This window comes from Ips typographus, linkage group LG11 (genome assembly GCF_016097725.1).
Source record: "Ips typographus isolate SLU linkage group LG11, UJ_Ityp_2.0, whole genome shotgun sequence".
In the NCBI taxonomy this organism is placed as follows: Eukaryota; Metazoa; Arthropoda; class Insecta; order Coleoptera; family Curculionidae; genus Ips; species Ips typographus.
In genome coordinates this window covers 10,457,944-10,483,733 of record NC_138432.1, presented here as the reverse complement: position 1 = coordinate 10,483,733, position 25,790 = coordinate 10,457,944, and the positions used below count along the sequence as shown (strand labels likewise).

The 25,790-nt window shown below is 36.5% G+C and overlaps 4 protein-coding genes across 6 annotated transcripts; 2 read left to right on the top strand and 2 right to left on the bottom strand.

Annotated features, from left to right (window-relative positions):
• The first annotated feature begins 873 nt into the window (after window positions 1-873).
• On the top strand, window positions 874-12,987 carry LOC145735486 (aminopeptidase N-like). Of its 2 annotated transcripts, none has more exons than XM_081989402.1 (16): window positions 874-1,202; window positions 4,567-4,876; window positions 6,552-6,709; window positions 9,310-9,646; window positions 9,701-9,910; window positions 9,970-10,059; window positions 10,111-10,294; window positions 10,347-10,503; window positions 10,552-11,007; window positions 11,059-11,218; window positions 11,278-11,389; window positions 11,443-11,624; window positions 11,677-11,844; window positions 12,044-12,184; window positions 12,258-12,339; window positions 12,396-12,987. In XM_081989402.1, the coding sequence occupies exons 1-16, from the start codon at window positions 1,178-1,180 to the stop codon at window positions 12,558-12,560; spliced, it is 2,937 nt and encodes a 978-aa protein (XP_081845528.1). In that variant the 5' UTR covers window positions 874-1,177; the 3' UTR covers window positions 12,561-12,987. The 2 variants fall into 2 exon arrangements, with proteins under 2 accessions (XP_081845528.1, XP_081845529.1); XM_081989403.1 differs by lacking the exon at window positions 874-1,202 and adding an exon at window positions 2,664-2,856.
• Window positions 12,988-13,042: 55 nt separating this feature from the next.
• Window positions 13,043-21,547, bottom strand: Upf1 (Upf1 RNA helicase). Of its 2 annotated transcripts, none has more exons than XM_081989400.1 (14): window positions 21,001-21,547; window positions 20,597-20,824; window positions 19,542-19,721; window positions 18,668-19,481; window positions 18,461-18,614; window positions 18,247-18,405; window positions 17,145-17,277; window positions 16,844-17,082; window positions 16,606-16,782; window positions 16,201-16,552; window positions 15,985-16,142; window positions 15,793-15,921; window positions 15,361-15,735; window positions 13,043-13,770 (listed from the first exon to the last, which is right to left on the bottom strand). In XM_081989400.1, exons 1-14 carry the CDS (start codon window positions 21,187-21,189, stop codon window positions 13,725-13,727), a joined length of 3,333 nt encoding a protein of 1,110 aa, XP_081845526.1. In that variant the 5' UTR covers window positions 21,190-21,547; the 3' UTR covers window positions 13,043-13,724. The 2 variants fall into 2 exon arrangements, with proteins under 2 accessions (XP_081845526.1, XP_081845527.1); XM_081989401.1 differs by having other exon boundaries at window positions 21,010-21,544.
• A 189-nt stretch (window positions 21,548-21,736) lies between these two features.
• LOC145735492 (polyprenol dehydrogenase) lies at window positions 21,737-23,706 on the top strand. The gene is made up of 6 exons (XM_081989412.1): window positions 21,737-22,517; window positions 22,571-22,678; window positions 22,736-22,909; window positions 22,963-23,170; window positions 23,222-23,423; window positions 23,473-23,706. Exons 1-6 carry the CDS (start codon window positions 22,343-22,345, stop codon window positions 23,662-23,664), a joined length of 1,059 nt encoding a protein of 352 aa, XP_081845538.1. The 5' UTR covers window positions 21,737-22,342; the 3' UTR covers window positions 23,665-23,706.
• Window positions 23,707-23,725: 19 nt separating this feature from the next.
• On the bottom strand, window positions 23,726-25,493 carry LOC145735494 (ras-related protein Rab-30-like). The gene is made up of 5 exons (XM_081989416.1): window positions 25,285-25,493; window positions 24,968-25,220; window positions 24,726-24,909; window positions 24,519-24,670; window positions 23,726-24,467 (listed from the first exon to the last, which is right to left on the bottom strand). Exons 2-5 carry the CDS (start codon window positions 25,136-25,138, stop codon window positions 24,372-24,374), a joined length of 603 nt encoding a protein of 200 aa, XP_081845542.1. The 5' UTR covers window positions 25,139-25,220; window positions 25,285-25,493; the 3' UTR covers window positions 23,726-24,371.
• Between the last annotated feature and the right edge of the window lie 297 nt (window positions 25,494-25,790).

Sequence of the window (25,790 nt, the reverse complement as noted above, 5' to 3'; positions counted from 1 at the left end):
CGTAATTTGACAGTTGGTCAATACATTATTTTGTTCAATTACGTCATCGTGACGTCAAGTTTGCAACACATTCACCGCCTACTTTGGTGCTATTCAAGCAAAACTATTTTACGCGTATGTGTAGTATAGGTGTTAATTTATTTCAGAAAGTATAAAATAAAATGTTAAATATCACAAACGGATACGATATATGTCTAGAATTCGTTGTAGAAAACAAAAAAGAAACAATATACAGGGTGTTTCATCAGTTTTTTAGCCACCCAAACAGCAAGTCAACTTGCTTATTTTAAATGAAACACCCTCTATATTACGGTATTTTTGAATAGTCCTATCGATTTCAAATGATTTTGCTGAGCAGTTTACGAAATATTGACGTTAGAAAAATGACATACAGGTCATACAGGGTGTTCCAATTAAAACAAGCAAGTTGACAACAACTTTGACAGAAAGATGAAAATATTTTTAAAACATAACACTCATCAAATTTCTATTAATATTGGAACTTTTAATGAACGGTTTGGATGGCTAACCCTGTATATAATTGAAATGACATGATTGAAATAGTTTAAAATGATGGTGTACACGATGACGTAATCACCAACTACAACGTTTGTTTCTATATTAATTTTTTTTTTGACACACACATTGATTAAGAAGAATATCATCATTTGGAGTTGAAGTGCATATAACATAATGTCGTGGTTCAAATTACATAAAACAGAACCCAAGGTACCGGTTTTTTGGTCCCACGCCGCAAATGGCAAACGACCTGGTGGGCAGCGGCCACCAAATTAGAATTTAAGGTGATTTAAATTCCGCATAATTTTTCCTATTTCAACTGGACATTGTCCACCAAGTCGAGTGTTCCTGGTCCTAAACCGCTAATTGGTGTTTGTCACATTATTAACCGCGTGCACTGTTTGTTTGTAAATTGAATCTGTATTGAGTCGACGTTTGCTTTATTTATTTAAATGAAACGTGTTAATTTTCATTGAAGTGTACAGATGCGGTAGCGCGTTTTAGTGTTAGTACTTCACGCAATCTTGTACGCGGTCTAACACACTCACATACCGGTGGTGTGAAAAGTCAATAGTACCAACATGGTCTAAACCCATTTGATTTGCATGAATCTTGTTGAACTTTTTTCTAGTGAATTTGGACAGTTTTAGTGTCGAGTATGGTGGGCAAAATCGATTATTCTAGTAAGTAAAAACTACCCTAATTTCAGTCAGAAATTCAGTTATCTCCCCAATATGCAAAACATGTTTCACTGATGCACAATTATTTATATAATAATAATGTCAACTTTTTGTAATTTTTCCACAATAAATCTTCAAGCCAACATGGTTAAACAAAAATTTCCTGAATTTTGGCAGAAACTTTTATACACCTTAATGATGTAGCTAATGAAGTAACCTCCTCCTCAAAGCCATCTGGTAGCATTTTATAACTTTTCTTTGGCATTGGCATACTTTTTATTCGCTATTTTTATCGGGGCTTACAACGCGGTTTTTGTTTAGATTGGATTAGATTTTTCTGATAAAATTAGCCGGGGATCGGGAATTGATTGACCAAGAGTTTTTTTGAAATCGAAATTTCCAAATAATTATCCATACAGAGAAGATTAAAAAGGAATGTGAGTAGACTGAGGCTCTTCTTCATTGGTAATGTTTTAAATAATCAAAGAGTGACGTCATTACCTTTTCAGCAATCAACTTTACACTTAAACGCATCTATATAAACATAAATTACTCAACGCGCTATTAATGCATCCATATTGCAGTCCAACCATAAATCCAGATAGTTCAGGTCGTTTTTAGTGGTGTGTAATTTCTGGATTGGAATGTTCCCAAATTGCCGAACTGAAAACAAGGTTCGTTGGCAATTCCAATACAAAATATACCAGAAGCGTTTCCTTTCTTGCATTTTACAATAGAGACGTTATACGAATGAAATAAACACGGAAGTGTTGCACTCGCACAACTTTAGAAGTTGTGTCAGATGGGCTTTGGAGGATGTTTACGTCTATAATTAACCAGCCGACAATTAACAGACTTTTGTGTAAACACTTTGCCGCTCTCCAAGTGAAGAGTCCATCCTGTTTCACCTTCTTAACCTTAAAAGCAATTTCTTCATTTTGTATTGTGCAATTTTTACGTGTAAACTCCTCTTCGAATGTGTGTATCTTGTAGGTTGCTGGGTAAATAATTAACGAAAATAAATGAAAAGTCGGCAGAATAAACATTTTCCGCCCACTGTTTATTGCTTTTTCTAGAAAAATTAATGAGTGTTCAATCGATTACGAAAATCAAGTTAAGAAGATTTTTGAAAAAGTGATTTTTTTTTTCAATTTAATATCTCGGTAACATGAGTCCAGTTTTGGCTCATTTTGTAGTGTTTTTTATCCTAATTTTTTAGGATGCTTCCAATGCACAACAAAAGGCATATTTATACCAAAAAACCTTAATCTAAGTTGTGGTGATGGGTGAGTTGCTTGTGATTAGTCCGTAGGTTTTCAATCAGGAAAAATTAACTTTTCAACACTCCGTCTAAGACAAATTTATACAATTTTGATCAGGAAACAAATCATAAACCACACGCCCTCAATCTTCGGACCGATTTTTTTTGGCAAAATTGTCAGAGAGCGCAAACAATCCGAACGTCCAGTTGGCCGTCGCGACGCCGCTGGGAAACACCGATCCAGACAACAGCGGATCGTTTCCAAATTTTTCAAAGTAATCAAAAACGAAAATGAGAGTAACAAATTATCCGGGTTAGTTTTTGAGGTGTGTCAACATATTGGGTCTATTCGGACTGATTTAGTGCATTTTAACATGGTCGGATACTACAATCAAGGTACTTTTGTTGTAGTTTATTGGTACTTAAACGAATAAAGTCTCCTTGACCTTTTTTTATGATGCAGAGCTATAACCATAAAACACAATAGAATATGGGTGACAGAGCCTTGTTTTCATTACGTTAATATATGAAATAGATCACTTCAGTTAAGATTGTATTATATAGGGTGTTTCAGGTTTAACATAACGATAGTTTGCTATAAAAATTTAATTTTCTTTTAGTTTTAGGCCCCCAAACGTTCAAAAACACTCAAACTTCAAAATTCTTATTCAATTTAGAAACTTTTTTGTATCATTTATTTCTTCCGTATCTGTAACCGTTTTCAAGCAAATTGCATTTTTGGTATATGTAATGGTGGTTATAGGAAGAGAAATTGGGTTGTTTTTTCTGAAAAATCTGTAATTTTCTCAAAAAGTGTGTACAGATAAAATTAAAAAAAGCAATAAAGTTTCTAAATTGAACTTGAAAGGGGAAAAAACACCCTGTAGGGCAAAAAGTTGTCTCATTCAATGATGTAGGAAAGACAGAGATATAGTCCAAACTTGGTTTACGTTTGTGTATTAAAACCTCAAACACCCTGTATACAGGTGTGAAGGGGGTCAAAAAATGAATGTTGAAAAGTGCAAAAAATCAAGTTTTTTTAATTGGATTTTATTTTTATAATTTTATTTTCTTTCCTCTCTAAAATTAGGGCAAGTTTGTATTGTATACTTATTTCAAAAATTGAATAGCAGCAAAGTAGGCGGTGCATGTGTGGCAAACTTGACGTCACAATGACGTAATTGAACAAAATAGTATATTAAACAACTGTCAAATTATGTCATCGTGACGTCAAATTCGCTTGGCACACTTGATGGTGAGTCAAAATGACATGCATGCACAGCCTACTTTACCATTAATACTCACGAAACGCCATCTTAGAGTTTATTTCGAAAAGTATCAAATTTTTACATTACAAACTTATAACCTAATTTTAGGCGGGGAACAAAAGACAAAGTGTTAAAAAACTGAACTTTTTGCACCTTTTAAATTTCGTTTTTTGAGTTCAATTTTTGACCACCCTGTATGTAACAGGAAAAAACATAAAAACCAAGAAAAATGGATATTTCCGAGAAACAGATACAGACAGATATAGGTATGACATTATACATAAAAAATGTCTAGAATTTGTCGTAAGATCCAAAAATGCAAAAACATCGATTAGATCGATTGGTTCTTATTAATGTAACCCAGAACGACTGAAGACCAACGAAAACCAATCACATAATTTTGTTTTATTTAGGACACCCTGTAACTAAGTGGGTGGAATGGTCGAGAGTTGTATGCCATTTACTGGTACAGTATAACAAATTTATTCTGAATTTATGTGGAAATTGGCGACTTGATGACCAAAGTCGCTATTTATAAAAATGATTAAAACTCGGACTAATTACGAAGCGTAAATTGATCTAGTCTGTTAAATAGGGATAATAAAAAAAAATTATATCAGGTCTGTTCGTAGAGGCAATTTCAAATTGGTGATCGGAAATTGTTGGCTTTTATTGGTTGAAAGCTCACGTGACATTGACATTTTAAGGGTAATGGCCAATAGCTGGACATATTCCATTCCATATAACTTTTTTCTTTTGTTTTTGGTTCACCAAACCTGCATTTTGACCTTGCACATAAAAAATGCTCTTCACTTGACTGAATTTTTAATGTTTACAGGTGTCCCAACCTCGGCGGACCTCGAAAACAACTCCCACCAGAAGAAATACACGGTAAACCAACCACCCGGCAAGAATGTGGTGGTGTCCAGGTCACTGTGCGTCCTAATGGCGATTGGAGCGGTTCTTTTGGCCGTCTTGGTAGGCCTGGTGGTGTTCTTCCTCGTTCCCCGCGACTGTGGAGCTGAGGGCCGGAATTCAGGGACGGCTTTGGCCTCGTTGGTTCGAAAGGACAGCGCCAATGCGGAAAGTAGCCAAATTGCTGAAGTCAGCGAAAGATTACCCAGGAGCATCAAACCGTTACGATATGTGTAAGTTTTAGAGTCCTGATTCTTGAAACGAAGGAAGGGAATTATCAAGACCTGTAGAATGTAATAGGAATTCTTCTTCTATCAAAACTTCTCTTGAGAATTCCGTTCCCTGCATTCAAGAATTCGGCCCCTGGCCTGTTTTGGTCAGTAATTTTGTTATTGGATCTCAGACACCTCAGAAAGTCTGAATCTTTCTCAAACACTCTTTCTAGTTTTATCCAAAATTTTATAGTCTATTTTTACTCTTTTTCTAGCATATTGCTCATGGTTATCAAATTGTTTCAACTATTAATTACTGAACAAATGATTAGAGGAGTGTCCCATTCTCTTGAGCGCATAAAATTTAATTAGGATTGCATCAAATTTTAGGGGTTTTACCAAAGGGAGTGACATTTACATAAAAAAGGTCAAGACCACCCTTTACAACCTTCAAAACAATAATAGGAGTGGTGATATTTCCAGGTTTAAGGGTGCAGGAACGTAACTGTCTATCCATTACAGAATTTTTAGTGGAAAACGCCAAGTTTGGACTTTGTCGCGACAATTAATCATTCAAATATTTGAACTAAGCAGATTTTAAGAATTAGAAACCTCAAAAGTGATTCACATCATAATTTAAACATTAAACAGGTTGGCAATTTTTGGGTGACTCACTTTATCTGTTATATACACTATTTGGTAAGGTTAAACCACACTGAAGGTTATCGAAACGGTTGAGGTTCTTGTAAATGGCGCAAATCATCCTCCCACCGTCTGGCAATTGTCATAAACCGTATTGTATGAACAAATTGACTAATTGGAACCTAAAATAAGGCTAACATTACAAGCAGTATTGTAAATAGTCACGTCAACTATGCAAATACAGTTCTATTATTATGTTTTGCATGATGGTATGGTCATTTTTAATGTTTTAAATACGTGAGCTTCTTCCTTTGCCAAATTGTATTTTTGGTTATGACAGAAATTTTAATTGTTGATTGACTGGATGATCGGTGAGTCATACATGTGGAAGTGAATTAAAAACCTGACTGCAATGCTAATTTTGATTTACGGTTGTTAACTTAAGGTAGCACCCCTGTATGCTTCAGACAGGCTGGTTGCCATTTTACAGGGGGCAATTGATAATTTTTTATTCACTCAGATTTGACATTAAAATTAGGATTTATTATATACACTATCGGGAGGAATTAAACCGTAAATTTATTATATTCAAACTCTAGTTTAGTTTATGTAACCCCGACTGGTATTTACACATACAATACTCAAACATTGAATAATCTCTTAAAAATAGAAACTGGGTAAAGTTTTATTTATATATTTTATATATCTGATCGTGTTCAACATGAATCAGATTGTTTTGTTCGTCCGATCAAATTATCACCGGAAGTTCCTGAATTAGAAATATACCATGTTTCGGTTTAATACAGTCGGGGCATGATTGACGGCATCGAACACCTTTGGAAGATATAAATCTTGGAGATAATCCAAGATAAACTCGATATTGCATAATATGTTGCCAGTTAACGGAAATATTTGTTTTGGATAATTTTATAAATTCAAAGGACGTTGCCTTTTAAAATCTGGAGTTTACGGCCAATGTTACGTTTAAGTTTGAGATAATCAAACCTTTCCGCATGAATTTTGATTTTAAACTGACGGTTTATTATACTTACAGAATACAAATCCAACCAGATTTCCAAAACTCGACAACCCACGGCATGGAAATGATAACCTTACGTGTAGCAGAAGACACCAGCAGTATCATCTTTCACGTAAACAGAATCGATATTAATAAAGATTCAGTGATTGTTAAAAAAACGGAAAATTCTAATGGTAAGTCCTCTACTAAGTGTCTTAAACCTTCATAAAACTGTTTTAAGTTGCCACAGGCCTCTGAAATCATTTTGAAAGTGTCAGAAACTTTTAAATGCTACTGATAAGCTTCTAAAACCATTTTGAGAGTGTGAGAGTGTCTAAAAAGTGTCAGAGTCCTCTACAAGTAGCTTAAACCTTCACATAACTGTTTTAAATTTGCCACAGGCCTCTAGAACCATTTTGAGAATGTCAGAAACCTTTAAATGCTCTAAAAAGTGTCAGAGTCCTCTACAAGTGTCTTATGCTCGTTTTCCTGACACTTCCAAGGCAATTTTAAATACAATTAAAGCTAAGTTATATTTCTGGTTAAGGTTCAAACCGATCAGGTGCAAAATAACGCAGTCTACACTAAACTTATCTAAGCTGTCGTTAAACTCAACTTAGCCAATGTTGGGGAAACGGACATTAAACCTTCACTCCTTTACAAAACTGTTTTAAATTTGCCAGAGGCCTCCGGAACCATTTTGAATGTCAGAGACCTTTAAATAATACTGAGAACTTTCTAAAAAGTGTCAGAGTCCTCTACAAGTGTCTTGTAGATCATCAAGATCTACAAGTCATCAAGGGTCATCAAGTCGCCAATTTCCACAAAAATTCAGAATAAATTTGTAGTACTGTACCAGTAAATGTCATACAACTCTCGACTATTCCACTCACTTAGTTACAGGGTGTCCTAATAAAACAAAATTATTTTATTGGTTTTCGTTTGTCTTATTCAGTCGTTCTGGGCTGAATTTGTCCACATTCATAACAACAAAATCGATATGTTTTTGCATATTTTTGGATCCTACGACAAATTCTAGACATATTTTATGTATAATGTCATCTATTTTATATGTGGAATTTGACAATTGCAATACCTAAAACAATTGTAATTTTCGCATACCAGAAAACGGATTTTTCTTGGTTTTTTTCTGTTTAGACAAGTTGGTTCTGACAGTGGGTTGTGATGATACAAGGTGGTCAAAAATTTGACTCAAAAAGCGAAAAGTCAAGTTTTTTAACACTTTGTCTTTTGTTTCCCGCCTAAAATTAGGTTATAAGTTTGTAATGTAAAAAGTTGATACTTTTCGAAATAAACTCTAAGATGGCGTTTCGTGAGTATTAATGATAAAGTAGGCTGTGCATGCATGTCATTTTGACTCACCATCAAGTGTGCCAAGCGAATTTGACGTCACGATGCACCGCCCTCTGTACAAGAAAGCCTAAAATGTCGCTTTTAATGGCGGCGTTAGCGATTTTTTTTTTGTACACAAACCTATGCAGATGCAGTAGAAAATATGTTTTTTTTTTTTTTTTCGTGTAGTTGATTAGAAGTTGTGAGTGAAAAATCAAAGAACGCTTCATTCCTGATCCAGATATGTATAGATATGGCTTTTTATATCCCATAAAGTCCAGCCAAAGCAAGTTTGGTTAGAACCCTTTGTCTTAGAAAGTACAACAAACTAATGTAAAAACTGCTCAATCAAAGAAAATTTGGAAATCCTTGAATCTAGGTAAGCAAAACTGGTAAATGGGTTTTATATTATTACCAAGACCTTTCTTTTAAAATGTAAATGTGCCAATGAAACTTCTAAAAGCTGTCCTGTTTCTTCAGAGTAAACCTTTGTTGCTCTCAAAATGCAGGCGGCCTCAAAATTTAACTCACTTATGTATGTAAGAGGCAATAAGTTTACTGAATGAGAAAGGCATATTGTACTTACCACTGAGTATTGTGTTGGAGTAAAATCATTCCAGTTCAAAGCTTTCAACCCCTGTTGGGTTCGAGCAGGGTCTTTTGGAAAGGAAAGGACACTTTTGGGCCTTTCTCCAAATTGCTTTTACAATTTGGCAAACAACAAGTGTGACGGCATATTGTAGAGGCAATAGAATTTAAGTTAAAAAACCAACAACAAATTATAGAACAATGAAGGAACAATAACAATAGTGATAACACAATAAAATGAACACAAACTACACTTTCACTAGAACAATAAACATATAAACAACAATATATAATAGCAAACAAAAATTACTTTGGCAAGTAATCCCAAGTCTTGACTTTAAACTTTAAAAATTAATTTAATCATCCAAAAACTCAATTTCCACAATACAAATAAATGCAAACTGTCAATCCCATATTTCGGCCATATTGGAATTTTTGACATGCACCTTCTTGGCTTTCTTGTACAGAGGGCGGTGCACGATGTCATAATTTGACAGTTGGTTAATATACCATTAAACCTTCACTCCTTTACAAAACTGTTTTAAATTTCAGAGGCCTCTGGAACCATTTTGAGTGTCAGAAACCTTTAAATAATACTGAGAACTTTCTAAAAAGTGTCAGAGTCTTCTACAAGTGTCTTAAATGTTCACATAACTGTTTCAAATTGCCAGAGGCCTCTAGAACCATTTTGAAAGTATATCTTAAAGGTTACATAAGGTTCTACAAATGACTTAAATCTTCTCATTTATCTATCTAATCAGCCCTCTCTTCCATGCTGAAAAAAAAACCTTCCCCTAACTGTTTTAAATCCCTTCAACGCCCTTTCCAGACTAAAATATCCGCAATGTTGCAGACACCATCCCAATCAAATCACAAGATTATATCGAAGGAGAGCGTTACCGAATAGAGCTGGGGGACAACTTAAAAAAAGGGGAAGAGTACGTGTTGACTTTGGAGTATCAAGGAGAGCTAAACAGCCAATTGCAAGGGTTTTACAAGAGTCACTACACCGTATCGAATGATGAAGTTAGGTTCGCCGCCAGTACCCAGTTTTCCCCCACTGACGCTCGTAGGGCTTTCCCTTGTTTTGACGATCCTTCGTTTAAGGCAAAGTTTAAAATTCGGCTTGCCCGACCCGCCAATATGTCATCCTTATCGAACATGCCGTTGCGTAAAAGTGAACGGTTTCAGTAAGTTTTTGTGGGTTGATTTAGTGGTTTGGTTTGAAGGGAGTGAATCTCTAGGACACCACAAGGGCCGTGGTTCTGGGATGACTATCCTGATACCCCTGAAATGTCCACGTATTTGGTGGCTTTTATAATCAGTGACTTAACGCAGCTTCAGTCTCCGGATCGGATGATTAAAATCTGGGCTAGAAGAGAGTACTTAATCCAAACTGATTACGCAGCCAAAATTGCCCCGAGCATTTTGCACTATTTTGAAGACTACTTTAGGTTTGTTATTTTTTTTTTAAAAAACTTTATTGGGATAACCCACATTTTTTTTCTAAAAGCACTCAATTTCCTTTGCCAAAAATTGATATTGTGGCAGTTCCCGAGTTTGGATTCAGCGCAATGGAAAACTGGGGGCTAATAACTTTTAGGTAAACGTAATTACTTTAAAAAAAATTCTTTCTGATGTTAAACAATTTTAGAGAAAGCAGTTTATTATTTGACAACTTCAGTTCAACAGTAGAGGATATGAGAACCGTTGCTACGGTACTTTCGCACGAAATTGCCCATCAATGGTTTGGCAATCTAGTAACACCAAAATGGTGGAACGACCTGTGGCTGAAAGAAGGTTTTGCCACTTACCTGCAATATTTGGGCGTGAACCACGTAAGTTGCCTACCCTGTCACTTTTCAGCACCGTTATTAATCAATTTGATAGGCTGAGCCCAGTTGGAAAATCAACGAAGAATTTTTACCGAGTGAAATTGAACGTGCCATGTCTTTTGACGCTTTAGAATCGTCACGACCTATCAGTTTTCCAGTGCAAAACAGTCAACAGATTAAGCAGGCTTTTGATGAAATTTCCTACGCTAAAGGTACAAATTGTCTGCGGTAAAACAGGGTTATTACAATTAAGATTTCAGGGGCGTGTATAATAAGAATGATGAACCATTTTCTGGGGGAAGACCCTTTCAAACAGGGACTGATTAAATATTTGGAAAAATTCAAGTACGCCAATGCTGACCGTAACGATTTATTTGCCAGTCTTACCGAAGAGGCTCAGATGCGAGGTGTTTTGTCCAAAAATGAGAATGTCAAGCAAATTATGGACACTTGGACCGAACAAGCCGGATTTCCGGTTATTAACGTAGCAGCTGATTATACTCGCAACGTCCTGACTATTGTTCAGAAACGCTTCCTACTGACTAACTCAAACCGTTCAGAAAAATCACACTGGTGGATTCCCATTTCCTTCACTTCGAGTATCGCCTCTGATTATTACTCAACGAAACCGCGCTTTTGGATGAAGGGCGAACCGGAAATTAAAGCAGAAGTTGGTCCTATCGGAGAATGGTATCTACTGAACATAAACCAAACAGGTTGTACCTTAAAACTTTGAAACGGTTGAGTTTGAGCTTATTCTCTTTAAGGATACTACATTGTGAACTACGACGAGCACAATTGGAGGCAATTAATCGACAATTTGATGGAGTTTACACCTTTAACATGGGCGCAGTTGATTAGCGATTCGATGGACTTGGCTAGGGCCAATCAATTGGATTATGATATCCCTTTGAGAATGATTGCTAAGTAGGTTTACACGCTTAAAGCCAAATTGGTCTTCACTACACATTGATTTCTGTAATTAGGATGGGAATCCAAGATGAAGATATAATGTTCGTACCAACTGCGGTAGCGTTCGGAAAATTGAAATTCCTCAGTGACATTCTACACGACACGCCTGTTTTCGGATTATTCGAAGCAAGTTGGAGATTAAATATTTTTTATAAAATCTTTCTTACAACAAATTTCAGGAGTATCATAAAACCGTGTTCAAGACCGCATATCACCTAGTGGACTTTGAAGATAGCGTGGACGATTATTTGACTCGAAGAATTCGTCAAACCGTTTTGGAATGGTCTTGTAGAAGTCCCGAATCTCGATGCGTTCACGATTCCAGATCACTATTCAGAAACTGGATGATCAATAAAAGACCGTAAGCTAGTTGTGATATGAAACTTTAAAAAGACAAAAGTTGGGGGTTTTAGCGTTCTGCCAAATTTGCGCTCGGTCGTTTACTGTACAGCAATAAGAGAAGGATCGGATATTGAATGGGACTTTGCGTACGAAAAGTTCTTGTCCACTTCGTCCCCCACAGAGAAAAATGTTCTTATGGACGCTTTAGGATGTACCAAATTAAAATGGTTACTGTCTAGGTAATACTTCTGCAACAGATTGGTTAATTATTCTTTGCAAGTCACCCTCTGCTTTTAACCCACAATTTGCCTTGTTACATTCCCACTTCAAGCACTAACCTAACTTATTCAACCACATTTTCATATCTAGAGTCAGTTCTTAGAGGTAGTGCTTATTAATCGGCGAATATGAATTCCTTAACCCCGGACTTATTTGCAGATATTTGGATAAACTAATTGATGGTTATAGTATCAGGATTCAAGACGCTGATCGAGTATTTGAATCGGTGGCCAAAAATAAAGAAGGTGTGCAGATCGCTTTCGATTTTATTCGGAAACATTGGAACGATATGTTAACTCAGTGAGTTTGATTTCGACCTTTAAATTTAATTGCAACCAAACTGTGTACTCATCGACTTTTTGTAACGTTTCAGCTACGGAGATGGATTCAATATTTTAGGCAAGATGGTTCAATCCTTGTCTGTGCACATGACTACGGAATTTCAGTTAGAAGAGGTTACTTAGCAATTAAACGGAATTAGAAAAGATAATACTGTTTTGTTTTTTTTTAGCTTGAAAGGTTTAGAGATAGCGTGAAAATGAACATAAGTACGACGAATACAGCATTCAATAGCGCTATCGAAAGGGTCAAGGGCAACGTCGATTGGATGAAGAAAAATTATCGACAAGTGGAGGAATGGCTAACGAAACATCGGGATCAATTTTTGTACCTATAAAAGCAACCTCCTAATAACTAGCTTAACTATGAGGAAAATCAAACAAAATTAGGATGACGGTCAATGCGATCACATTCAAATCATTTACCAGTCTTATGTTTTCTTTGATTTTCGGCATAGTTCCAGAGTAGCCAAATATAGTGATTTCTAGTGCCTTTCTGCTCTACAAAATCTCGTTTGCTCTATTTTGTTTTGTGATATACTTCTTTCGACTATTTGTAATATAGTATGTTTGTTTTTTAGAATCGCTAGTCTCTAGCATCCGTCGGTCCTAAAAATATGTGTATGTGTAAACTTTTAGTCATTCTTGATGTGACTATTGGTATTGTTATTAGTCTGAATCGTATAGGAATTATTTTTTTAACACTAATTTAATATAATGTAAGCACAATTTCAGTTTTAATAATAAAGTAAGTAAAAAAGTAAATTCATTTAAAATTTACAGTCATGGACTATTCAGGTTAGGTATAGTTAGTGTAATGTAAATTTCAGACAGTATTTATTTCGGATAAATCATAATGTAGCAGGTAATTATTAACTACTTTAACCCAATAATTAACCAACAAAAAAAACTCCAATTTCTTAAAGCACCCTACTTCACTGTCAATTTTATGAAAGTCAAATTATATAACATCAAGGAAGAGGACTCAGTCTGGAGGTTATTTTGTGTCCAAATAAAATGTTTTCAATCAATTTTTTTTAAAAAGGAACAACAAAAACCAAAACTCTACCCCATGCATTTAAAAACACAAAATATTCACCTCCAGACTAAGAAAATTAATTAAGTAATTAATTAGTAATAAACGTAATATAAAGAAAGAAAAAAAAACTACTAGACAGAATAACTAAGTCGTAGTAAATAGTGTGTAAGTGGTTAATGAAAACCATTTCACACATTTTATTTTTTCGCGTAATCAACTATATGTTACCAATATAGTGAGTTGTATGCTTATACATCAGACCATCTGCATGGAACATCTCGTCCACGTCATTGTTGTTGCTGTCTCGATTCGGTTGTTTCACTGACAATTTACTATTCGTTTTCTCACTTTTCTAATTTGTTTGTTGTTGTTTTATAGGTGTTTGTGTGTGTGTGGCTCTCTTTTAATCGATGTGTCGTCGCTTCCGCGTCTCCCTTCGGTTGGCCTTTTAAAGCTCTTTACGTCAATAAGGTTGCGAAAATTGGGCGTTCGGTTGGTAAAATGCGGATCTAAATTAAAAATACTTCTAAGTACGGTCGGCGGCACTAATGGGAGCGATGCACGTCATCAGTGAGTTTGACGTTTTAAAAATGCATTCGTATTGCCATAGACTAAATAGATATATAGACAAACACTGACAATGGAACTAAAAATTAATTTAAGTAACCAGCGTGAGATGGCACCACCAAACGCAGCAATTCCCATCTTTTGACTGTTGGAAAACATCAGTTTTAATGCGGCGTTGTCTAGTTGACAAATCACATTTTTTGTTTTGTTTCTTGGCAAAAAATTACAAATTTTGTGTGTGTTTCCTATAATTATTGTGTTTCACTTCGTTGTACTTTTAGTTTAGTTTTTTAATACTTAATAGATTATGAATTTCATGTTTAATCTTAAAACAGACCGTTTGTACCTTAAAATGAGTCACGTGATTTAGAGTTGAACGTGAAAATTGTCGCGTGACCCGTCAAATAATATTTTGTCATTTACAGTCACGTGATCTTCAAGGTTCCGTTATGGCATAAAAACCCTTTAAAAATAAAATTTGAGTATTGAAAATCGTCATGCGACTTTATGAACTGTAAAAAGAGTCACGTGACCTTTGAAAATACATTTTACTTTTGAAAGTCGCCACGTGACCATTTGCACATTATAAGGACTCTTCAAATAATACTTTGACATCTAAAACAGTAACGCGACTTTTAGGTAAAACTGTCATGTGACATTATAAATTCCATTTTTAATCTTAAAAGAGTCACGTTACCTTCAGGATCTGTTTTGACGTTAAAAAAGTCACGCGATTTGAAAAAAAAAATACTCCAAACCTAAAAACTGCCACGTGACGTTAAAAATTACATTTTAATCTTACAATCGGATACGTGATTTAGTGTATCAGTTTAAAACTAACAAACGGTACCTTCAGGACCTTCACGGACCTTCAGGAATCTGTTTTGACGTTAAAAAAAGAGTCCTGTAACTTTTAAAATAAGTAGAATCTTTATTATCGATATCTCAAACCAGTAATTCTTATCTTGTTTAGTTTTCAAAATACGAGTAATTTAACTCAAATTTATTTGAAAAAATCAAGCATTCTTATGCAGTCCAGCAAAAGAAAGTCGATTATAGGAAATACTGCAAAAGTTGGCAACTATGTCTGTAATGACGAGCTGTATTAGCGCCATCTCTTAGAATTTACCTGTACAACTGAAGCGGCCGAAATACATTAGGAAGCCGTTGAAGCGTAAACGGCTTCCTTTTTAGGTGGCACACTAATTATATTGCTCTGGTTGTCTGTTCTTATCATTTAGTCTAGCGATTAGTTGCGACCTATAGCGCTCTCGTTCTCACACGCGCTTATTAACTGAACGCAATTCTGACACAAACGTGACCTTCTCGAACGAGTTGTGTGCGTTGTTGCCAGATTGCTAGTTGACCGTTTGCTGTTGATGACTTGACTAAAAACTGGCTTACAGAGGTCGGGTTTTAATGAAAAAACTAAACATCTGGCAACGTGGCGCGTTAAACGTCAATGACGTGCATCGGTCGAATTATTGCCGTCTACTGTACCTAATTATTTTCTGAAATAAATCAAATCCTACCTGTCTCCTTGATAAGTTGAATCCTGCGACAAGAGGCCGTCCATTTGACTTTGGTACTCAGCCATATACAAGTCCTGGCTCAACTCCGCTTGACTAAGACCAGGTTGAGAAAGACTAAAACCGGGTTGGGACAATCCGGGCTGCGACATGCCACCCTGAGTCAATTGCAAGCTTTGACTGAATGGCTGAGTCTGATCTTGGCTCAAGTTTTTGCCTTTCTGTCTTTGAGGAGGTCGTCGGGTTTGTCCTCTTACATTTTGCTGTTGTTGTCTGGCCTGCATCGCTTGCTGATGTTGATTGTAGAATCTCGGCGGTATATGAGCCATGTTCATAAACATTCCGACAGGTACGGGTAGGTTTAAACCAGCTTGAGCCCTGTAATAAAATAAAATTTTCAAACTTGAAACAAAACCGCACAAAAAAATAAACAACCTTTCAGGAGCAATGTAGCCGATGGGATCGTGGGTACGTCCAAACACGTCCATTTGCATCGGTCTGCTGTTCTGGAAGCCGCTATTCAAATTTCCAAACGGACCGCCACCATTCATTCCCGTACTTGACCTTTCAAATTATTATTAACGTAAATAAATAACAAAGCGAAAAAGCAATCAAATAACTACTCACCTATCGTACACTGAGCCGGGGACCATAGCTTCGCGAGCATCGAACATGGAAGTAGACATAAAATGACTGCCGGGATTGTCCGAATTTGTTAATTTCTTGGGTTTAGCAAACTGTATTAATGATTCCTTCATGTTGGTTAATGGACCTTCCACCAACACCTGAAATGTTTGTTCGCACACTTTAGCAAATTTTAACTTTACAACAAAATAAACTAACCTTCTGTTCTTTGTAAAACGACAATAAATGATTCCAAAGTGGCTGTTTGGACAACACTTTGGGATTGCCTACGATAATGATCCCATACTTTGCCCTTGTAAGGGCCACATTTAACCGACGCGGATCGTTCAGGAACCCAATTCCTTGATGTTCATTGCTTCTCACACATGACATGATTATGATATCCTTTTCGCGGCCTTGAAAAGCGTCTACGCTCGCTATTTCAATCTCCTGGTACAATTTGCTGTGCAAGGAACCCTGGTACTGCATATACTGTACCAAATAAGCCCTTTGTCCTTCATAAGGGGTGATAACCCCGATTTGTTCCGGTTTAATTCCAGCACGTAAAAACCTTTAAAACAACTCTTTAGTGACCTGTCAGAGTTTACAGCAATGGGTTCTTACTTGGTGGTGATCTTCTCCACATTAGAAGCTTCAGTCCTATTTAGGTAACTGGTACCACTACCGGCGATTTCTTCCTGTCCTTGCGTTACTAAGAAAAACATAGGCCTGTCCAAGACTGGCCAGGGAAACTCCACTTTGGTTAGTTTTCGTTCTTCAGCGCTAACTCCGTTTTGCAAGCTGTAACAACCAGCCCAACATAACGGCTACTCCCTATTTAGTAAAACAATTAAGAACCAACCTTCCTTCGTAGAAAAAGTCGGACGGGAACCTGGACAGTTCAGGATGCATTCGGTACTGTACCTCCAAGCGGAAAGGGCGGATGCCAAGAACAACCAAACGTTCGAACAGCGACTGGGACAATCCCGCTCTGGCAGCTTTTTTGCACATTACCACGGGCCCCAATTGACAATGATCGCCAACCAAAATCAACTGTTTGACCCCTAGCACGACCGGTACCATGCATTCGGGTTCGGTAGCCTTTCATAATGGTATTTTTTACAAAAAAAAATTCACAGCAAACAAGCAAAATATAAAAATACCTGCATGCTTTCGTCAATTAAAATAGAGTGAAACTTGAGACGGACTAGTCTTGGGTCTCCGGCACCCACGCAAGTACAGCAAATCACGTCAGCTGCTTCTAGAAGTTCTTTCTCAGCTAACTTCTTCAACATTCTTTATTTACCAAAACAAAAAACAGATTAGAAAGATTCCTAATGTTAAAGGACAGTTATGAATATACTCTGTTCAGTGACTTCTGTTGTGTCACATCCCTCATCTTATCAAACAAAGATGGAATAAAAATGTGTGTTTTATTACATCATACTACCAGCTATTGTCAGTTTTGTAAACAGGTAAATAGCGTGAGCCATTTTACATAAAGTGGTTCTGTTCCAAGAATTGAATTAAATTGCCAGAAACGTCTAGGACCCTTTTGAATGTGCCAAAGAGCTCTAAATGCTACTGAGAACTTTATGAAAAATTGCAGTACTTTCTACAACTGTCTTAAACTATCCCAAAAGCCTCTAGGACCATTTTGAAAGTTCCATAAACCTCTAAATGCTATTGAGACACTTCTAAAGTGGCCAGAGGGTTCTATAATTGTTTTAAATCTTCCTAGAGTTGTTTTAAAATGCCAGAGGCCTTCAAGACCATTTTGAAAGTTCCATAAACCTCTGCATGCTATTGAGACACTTCTAAAGTGTCCAGAGGGTTCTATAATGCTATTTTGAGCCTTCTAAAAAGTGTCAGAGGCCTCTACAAGAGTCTTACACCTTCCTAGAGTTGTTTTAAAATGCCAGAGGCCTCCAAGACCATTTTAAAAGTTCCATAAACTTATAAATGCTATTGAGACACTTCTAAATTCCCAGAGGCCTCTAGAAGTGTCTTACACCTTCCCAAAGTTGTTTTAAATTGTCAGAGCCCTCCTGAACCATTTTGGAGGTGCCAGAGCACGCTGAATAATACTGTATTCTTCTAGAAATTGCCAGAGGCCTTAACATGTCTCTTAAACTTTCCAAGAATTGTTTGAATTGTCGAAAGCCTCCGGAACCATTTTGATATCACATTTAATCACCGACATACGTTTTTTGCTGGTCATTGTGAGGCAACAGTCGCTGAACAGACTATAAAAAAATCACTCACCTGTATCGTTTTTCATCCACACTGGACAACTCTCCAGTTTCATCTTTGAGCTGTTGTAGCTTTTGCAATTCTGTATTGCCCTCCATTTTCCGGATCTGATTGTGCAGAGCCAGGAAACTTACGGGGGAATCAATAGCCTCCCGTGATTTGGCACACAATCTACAAGAACCATGTAAAAAGATTTTTTTTTATTTTTCAAGGGTTATCAACACACCTCACAACTTTTAGGTCAGTTTTATGAATTTTCTCGGTAAGTTGATCAACGGCTGTGTTACTGGGAGCGCACACTAGTACAGGGCCGCCATTTTGCTTCACCAACTGGTAAACTATAGTTGCTGAGGTTACAGTTTTTCCAGTACCAGGAGGACCTAAAATTCAAGCTGTACAACCTTTATCAATTTAAGAAGTAAAAAATTCTAACCTTGAATCAATGATAAAGGTCTTTGTAAAGCATGCTTGACTGCATAAACCTGAGATCTGTTCAAATCAGGTAAATTAGGGGCGGAAAAATGTTTAGGCAAATGGCAACGAAATAGAACTTCCTCCACTTCATGACCTAATAATCTGTGGTAAATGTATGCTGATACTGAAGCGTCATCCACCGCAAATTTACGTAAAGCCAGCTGCATTCTATCGAAACTGGTACTCTTCCAAATAAAATCAACTACAAAATTACTAGTGCAATCCGTTGGTGCTCCCGACCCATTTTTCAGCTCGATCCCAATGTCTTCGCCGTAATTATCCGGAATTTTAATCACGTGACCAACTCCCGCCCAAGATTTATGCATCTCTCCCACATATCTCAATCTCAACTCATCTCCATGCATCAACTTCATATCCCCATCAGTTTTGGCCAAAGTAAAATAGGCAATGGTTTTCTTGTTTAATCCCACATCCCACCTCACTTCAATATTTTCTTGAGTCTGTGACTCTTTTAATCTCTTATCATAGTCAGCTTCCAGCTTTACCAAAGGTCCAAAAATATTCTGGTACTGGTACCCATCTTCATACCGCAGTAAGACTTGCTGAGGCTCCTCATCCACTCCAGGTTTCTCCAAATCCTGAAAAGTCGCGTCCACATTCTCCTTCCAAAGCTCCTCCAACTTGTTGATTTGTTGCGCGGAAATTTGCCGCGCCCTCAGCTGTTCCTGCTCCGATGGAATTTTCACCAGCCAAGTTAAAAAACAACGGTCCGCTATCAGTGGTTTCCACTGATCTTGATCCCAGTTCATGTCCTGAAAACCAGCAAATTCATCAAAAACCTTTAAAATCCCAATTTGGGGACAAAAACACACCTTAAGGGAATTTTGGGCGGCGCAAGGCTGCCGGCAAAGCAACACCACCACAGAGTCTGCTTTGGCCGGAATAAAACCCAAGACAAATACGTTTCGCACCCCGCAACTGTAACATTCTAAAATAGTTTCTCCTAAAGGACCGTCTTTGTGTAGCGTCACTTCCTTATGTTTAGCACGAACCTTGAAATTAGAAAATGATGTTTGAATAAGTAAATTCTTGCCTCATAGCTTTACACTATCTATTGTAGTCTATAGGAAGTCAGTTGGGACAGGACAAAATACAGAGTTGGATCAACACACCACATTAGCAGGGTAAGGCCCTTTAATTGGTCAGGGGACAGTTCTTATTGATGGGCCCCTTAAAATCTATTTTTAGTTTCTTCAGATGCTTTCTTAAGATAATCCTGGCTTGTCCACAGGTGGCAAAGGCAGTGCAGTCCGGTGTTTATAGTTTGCATTGGAGTAAGCGATTTTTATGCACAAAGTGCCTCAATAATTTTTTTTCACCCCGCCCATGCTCAACAAAGACAGGCCGACTATTTCAGTTGTTTCCACTAACTTGGTATAGATTATACCACAGTAATTCAAATTAGTTCTATTGTGCCTTTTCACTTAGTAATTTAAAGATATCTTAACAGAAAAAATAGTTATTTAACCAAGAAGTGTATTAATGAAAGCAGTTTGAAATGGACTATCAGGCAAACCAAAATCATAGACACCCTTGATAATGACAGTGACAGTTAGATCTGTGGGTAATAGTGGATGTCAACTAAATAATGTGCCTCTATTTCTCTCTGTTTAATACAAATAAAGAAGGATAGAACTATACTGTAAGCATATTTGGTTGCCTATGATAAAATCATGCATTAATAAAGTAAAACAATGGAAAAATCATGCATTAATGGAACTCATTAATAAGGTCCATTAAAAGAGGCTGTCCATACATGGTCCAGGAAAAAAGTATTTAAACAAAGTATCAATCCTTAAAAACACCTCTACCCTTTATGATTATCAGCAAAATTACACAAATGAACAAACTAATAATTAAACCTTACCAAGTGATTGATAATGTGACTGCCTGAAGTGTTGCCTCTACCATTGCAAAACCACTTTTTGCAAATATTGCACATAACCACACAGTTTGGTTCGTGAATGCCACAATATTTGCAGGCAAAGTCTGGAAGCTCTTTACTGTTATAAAACTCTTCGTCCTCTTCTTCAAACTGAAGTTCACCTAGTGCTTGGGTCACTGAAGCAATCTTGTGGGTCACATTGTTATTAATCTGCAATAGTAAAAGCCCTTTCTAGTGTATTGGTTTGAAGCAGTGCTACTAAATACTGGAGAATTCTGGGAGTTAATATTTAAAGTACAGGCCTCAATTGATATGAAAAACACCCAGACCCAAGAATTTATCAATTATGTGGACTAGTCTTTATCGACCTTGGTAAAAATGTTAACCTTACAAACCTGGACTCCATGTACTTTGGGGCCTGTGTGGTCATGCTGGGAGGCCTGGGTTTGCGAAGGTATGGTAAAATCGGTAAAGTCGCATTCGGAGCCCTGGGTGTCCGCCCCAATTAGATCTGCCTCTTCGGTATCCAGAAACGTGAGGGTTTGGGAACTAGGTCCGTACGCGTCCACACTCATGATGTCTTCAGTTTTTCAATGGCGACAAAAACGTCGAAATACGTTCACACACAACTACAACGAGCAGTACAAGTTCTGACTTCTGATCCGAAATAAAGGCAATTTTTAACTGCCAAAGTTTTTAGAAAACTTTTTTGCTAAACAGCGACAAACGGCGCCATGTTGACAGACTTGGCTTACTCATTTGTTTCATACTCCTATAAAAAAATATACTTCACAAATGTCGTTAAGGTTATGTCATCGACGTTTCCGGAGTTGCCACGTGGGGCTCTAAATTTGAACTTTAAGTACTATTTTATGTTTTCACTCGATAAAAAAACATAATTTCAATGAGTTATCAAAATACAAATATCATAATGTTATTTACCCTGTTTTTTAACTTAATATCTTAAAAAAAAAACAAAATTTGTACCGTGGTAATGGTAAATGTCATCTGTCTGAATATATATATCTAGATGTCACATGCTATGTTGTTTAAAAGTGATAAACCAGTCACGTGACCTGAAGTTACCTGTAAACAAAACCTCACTTTTTCGTTTTTTTTGCCGCAGTCCTACCCTCCTACACCAAAACAATTCAATATAATTTTAAATTTTTTAGGTTTCGGCACCCTATAACGGTTGAAAACTTATCACAGAATATAAAATACTGAAACCGATAAGATTCTTTACTTATAAATTGATGGAAGTCACCTTCAAGTTGGTGGGGTAGTTATTTCACTAAACACTTCTCTCAACTCAAATAACTAGGAGTCTACTGAACTAACTGAATTGAGGGCAAAGTCAAAAGAGTCGAAAAAACAATTTTAAGGTTCTTGAAATAGCAGTTCTTGCAAAGGTATTTAAAAATTGCGAAACTACCCAAAACCACCTGTTGAGTTTTATGTAAAAAAAAATACTCAAAACAAAATTAATTACACAATTTAAACGCGTTATTTACATTTATAAGTATACCAAGACGTTTAATCTAAATTCTGAAAGAACCATTACCTTAAAAGATACAAAAACGAGTTAAAAGAACTCGCGCAGGTGCGTCTAAAAGAGAAAGTTCTTTAAGAAAGTTTCAAAGTGCGCACCAGCACAAAACAGATAAGATCCGGTCGTCGTGTCCGTAGAACGAAACTTTAACAACCAGACCCCTGATAACTTGTAAAATGATAATTGCCGTAGGGTTTCTTGTTATAGTGTGCGCTACCACTATCGCAATTTTACGATCGAAAAAACCGCTCAAACTTATACTGAGAGAGGCAAAGTTTGAGATCCTCTATAATGCAGTTGGATCCAAGTATTTGATGCAGGATTTTCTGATGAAAAAACACAACAAAACTGGTAAGATTATTCGGTTTGGGTGCTTTTGCATGGTAAAGTTTTCGTTATTGAAGATCTCCCGACAAAAAGTGGTAAAACGGCCGTTATAACTGGAGGAACTCGAGGTATTGGTTTGGAGGTGATTAAACTTCTGCTCAAATGTGACATCAATGTTATTGTTGGTAGGGTAACTTATTTGCTTTTTGTAATGCGGTAAAAAAACTCTCATTGTAATTCAGGTTGCAGAAACGTACAAAAAGGGGAAAATTTGTTAAACAAATTTCGAGAGGAAGGTATTTCAACCGGAAATATTGAGGTGTACCTCTTGGACATAAGCGTGCTGGAATCGGTGACAAACTTTGCAAAAACAGTGAAAAAAAAGCACCACAAAATTGACTATTTAATCAACAATGGTAAGGTCAATTTTAGAATTTGATTTGAAACCTTCTGAAGTTTGTTTATACAGCGGGAATAATGTTTGGTCCCCAAGTGGAGTCCCGGGACGGTTATGAGTCCCAATTTGCTACAAATTATTTGGGACACTTTTTACTCACTCATTTACTACTTAATGAGCTAAAAAAAGCTGGGAGCGACAAGTCTAGGTCTCGAGTGGTTAATGTATCATCCTGCGCCCATGTTGTAGGCCAAATTAACTTTGAGGACATCAATTTCAGGTTAACTACTAAAAAACACTTAACCCATTGTTATATCATCTAAATTTACAGAAGTCAATACATTCCGGCTGAAGCTTACGCCCAGTCCAAACTAGCTCAAATTCTATTTTCAAACTACCTAAACGAGCTACTGACCAAAGAGGGCGCTTTCGTACAGGTACACTCAGTACATCCAGGTATAGTCAACACGGATCTGTTTAACGACACCAATTTAAAAACGATCGCCCCCTGGATGCCCTCCTTATTTTTCAAGGTTGGTTTTCTGGTATCTATGAGGATGAATCTTTACAGAAAATTTTTAGAGCGCTGAACAGGGAGCTTTTCCAGCTATTCACGCGTGTCTTTCCGAGAGTTTAGAAGGGAAAGGTGGAACATACATTCACAATTGCGTGGTGGTATCACCGAGTACTACAGCCCTGGACAAGGAGCTCCAAGAGAAGCTTTTTACTTTCACTAAAGAGTTGCTGAAAATTGACGAATTTGGAAAAGTTTAGTGTTATTGGTTTATGTTATAAATATACACTGTTTTTTTGTGAGTGTTTTTTTAAAAAGGAGTGAAGTTCCAATCAGCTTTTATTAATAATCTTTGGCTTATGTAACTTAAGTATACAATGTAAAAGGTAAAAGCCTACCAGCACCAGCAAAACAATGTAATAACAAAAATCTAGAAATAGTCCATTTTAGCTCAAAGAGACTTTCAGTAACCATTACATATAATTAAGTTGATAACTAAAAACAACAAAATTTGGGACATTGAGTTGCAACAATCCTGTAATGTAATAAAAAATAAATATGTCTATAAAAGGGTTAAAAATTAAGTACAACCGCATTTGTACACAGAGAGTGAGTTTTTCAATACTTCAATATAAATGCAGTTAATTTTCTGTCAAATTGTAATAAGAATAGGGTAATATTGATGATTTAATTAGCCATATATACAAGGTAGACTGATATTAATAAAGCACATTTAAGTGGGACTGTGCTCTGAATATTAATGAATGAGTATTAAAAAATCACTAAACTTTTTTAAGAGAAACAAAACCTACATAAAAGTGCTTGTTACACTGGGAATGCATAATATATGGGTATCACCACAACATTTAGACACTAAGTTAACTAGGAAGACCAACATAAAACAAATTTACAAAAAAAAATCAATATAACAACAAGAAGTCCTGAGAAAAATTACCCCCCAAAAAAGTCAATTTAACCTACTACAACAACCTGATTCTGAGGTCTGTGCCTGGGCATTATAGCTGTTAGGATCATACCTTGGTGTATTAGTCATCCTGGCTTGCTGTAAAGGATTAACTAAAACTGGAGTTACTATTATTATTTAAGTGGTCACCTTCATTAAATCTTCAGCAATTTGCATAAACAACCTTTCTACGTTATCAGACTCTTTTGCTGAAGTTTCTAAAAAGTACATGTTATGCCTCTCAGCAAATTCCTCTCCAACTTGTGTTGGAATCTCTCTGTCGTCCCTATCAATTTTGTTGCCTACAAATATCAGTTGGATGGGTTTTGTCATGCTGAGAAACCAATCACAACTAACCTACAAGAACCCTCAAAACTTTACTGCTAGCATACTCTTCAATTTCTCTTAACCAATCAGGCAAGCAATCAAAGGTGGGTTGGCAAGATATGTCATAGACTAAAATTAGTGCATGAGCTGATCTGTAGTAGCTCTGGGTTATTGATCTGAATCTCTCCTGACCAGCAGTGTCCCATATTTGTAGCTAAACCAATTGAGATGTTTTTAAACCTTAAAGGAACTAGTTTCAAGTAAACACTAACCTTAACTTTTTCATTGCCCACATCAACAGTTTTAATCATAAAATCCACCCCAATTGTGGCACCTTGCCCTGGCGGAAATAACCCTTGGGTGAACCGTCGTACTAAACAAGTTTTACCAACCCCAGCATTTCCCACCAACACCACTTTAAAGAGAAACTTGTAGTCATCCATTATTGGTACACTGACTAATAATATTGCTCAATAACATAAAACTTTCATGATTATAACATAACTAGCCGATTTCCGGATAGTTCTGTAAAGGAAAGTCCCAATTAGGAGAGATTTTCATGCTCTGTATCATTTTTGATCACACCTACCTCTTCAAATTCTGTCAGTTGTTTTGTACATTCTATACTAAAATGATTTTTGAATAATTTGTGGACAAACGGTTTTGTTCGGTTCCTACTTTTATAACCATCACAAAAAACGCATTTGTTGAACCATTTTATTATGAAAACATTATCAAATGATTTATTGCCATTTGGTAATTTTTTCAGAGTTGTTTTGACGTTTTAGATATTGTTTTTGACAGTTAACAATGTTGACACTAATGAGGAAAGACGTTGCCGCTTGATACAGACAGCAGTTTATTTTCAGTACTGGTTGGTTCCGTTAGTTATGACTGATTTGTATTAAAAAAATGCACAGTGTAATAAAACTTTATTGCGGCGACCTAAAATCATAACATTCACATTTTTTTCTACCTGACGTAGGTACAAAATGACGTAATAAATTTACCTGCAAAACCTTTTTTTCTGGCTTTCTCTACTTTTCGCCATAACGTGTTCTCAGTTCTAACTTTGTAGTGAGTAGTGAGTACATT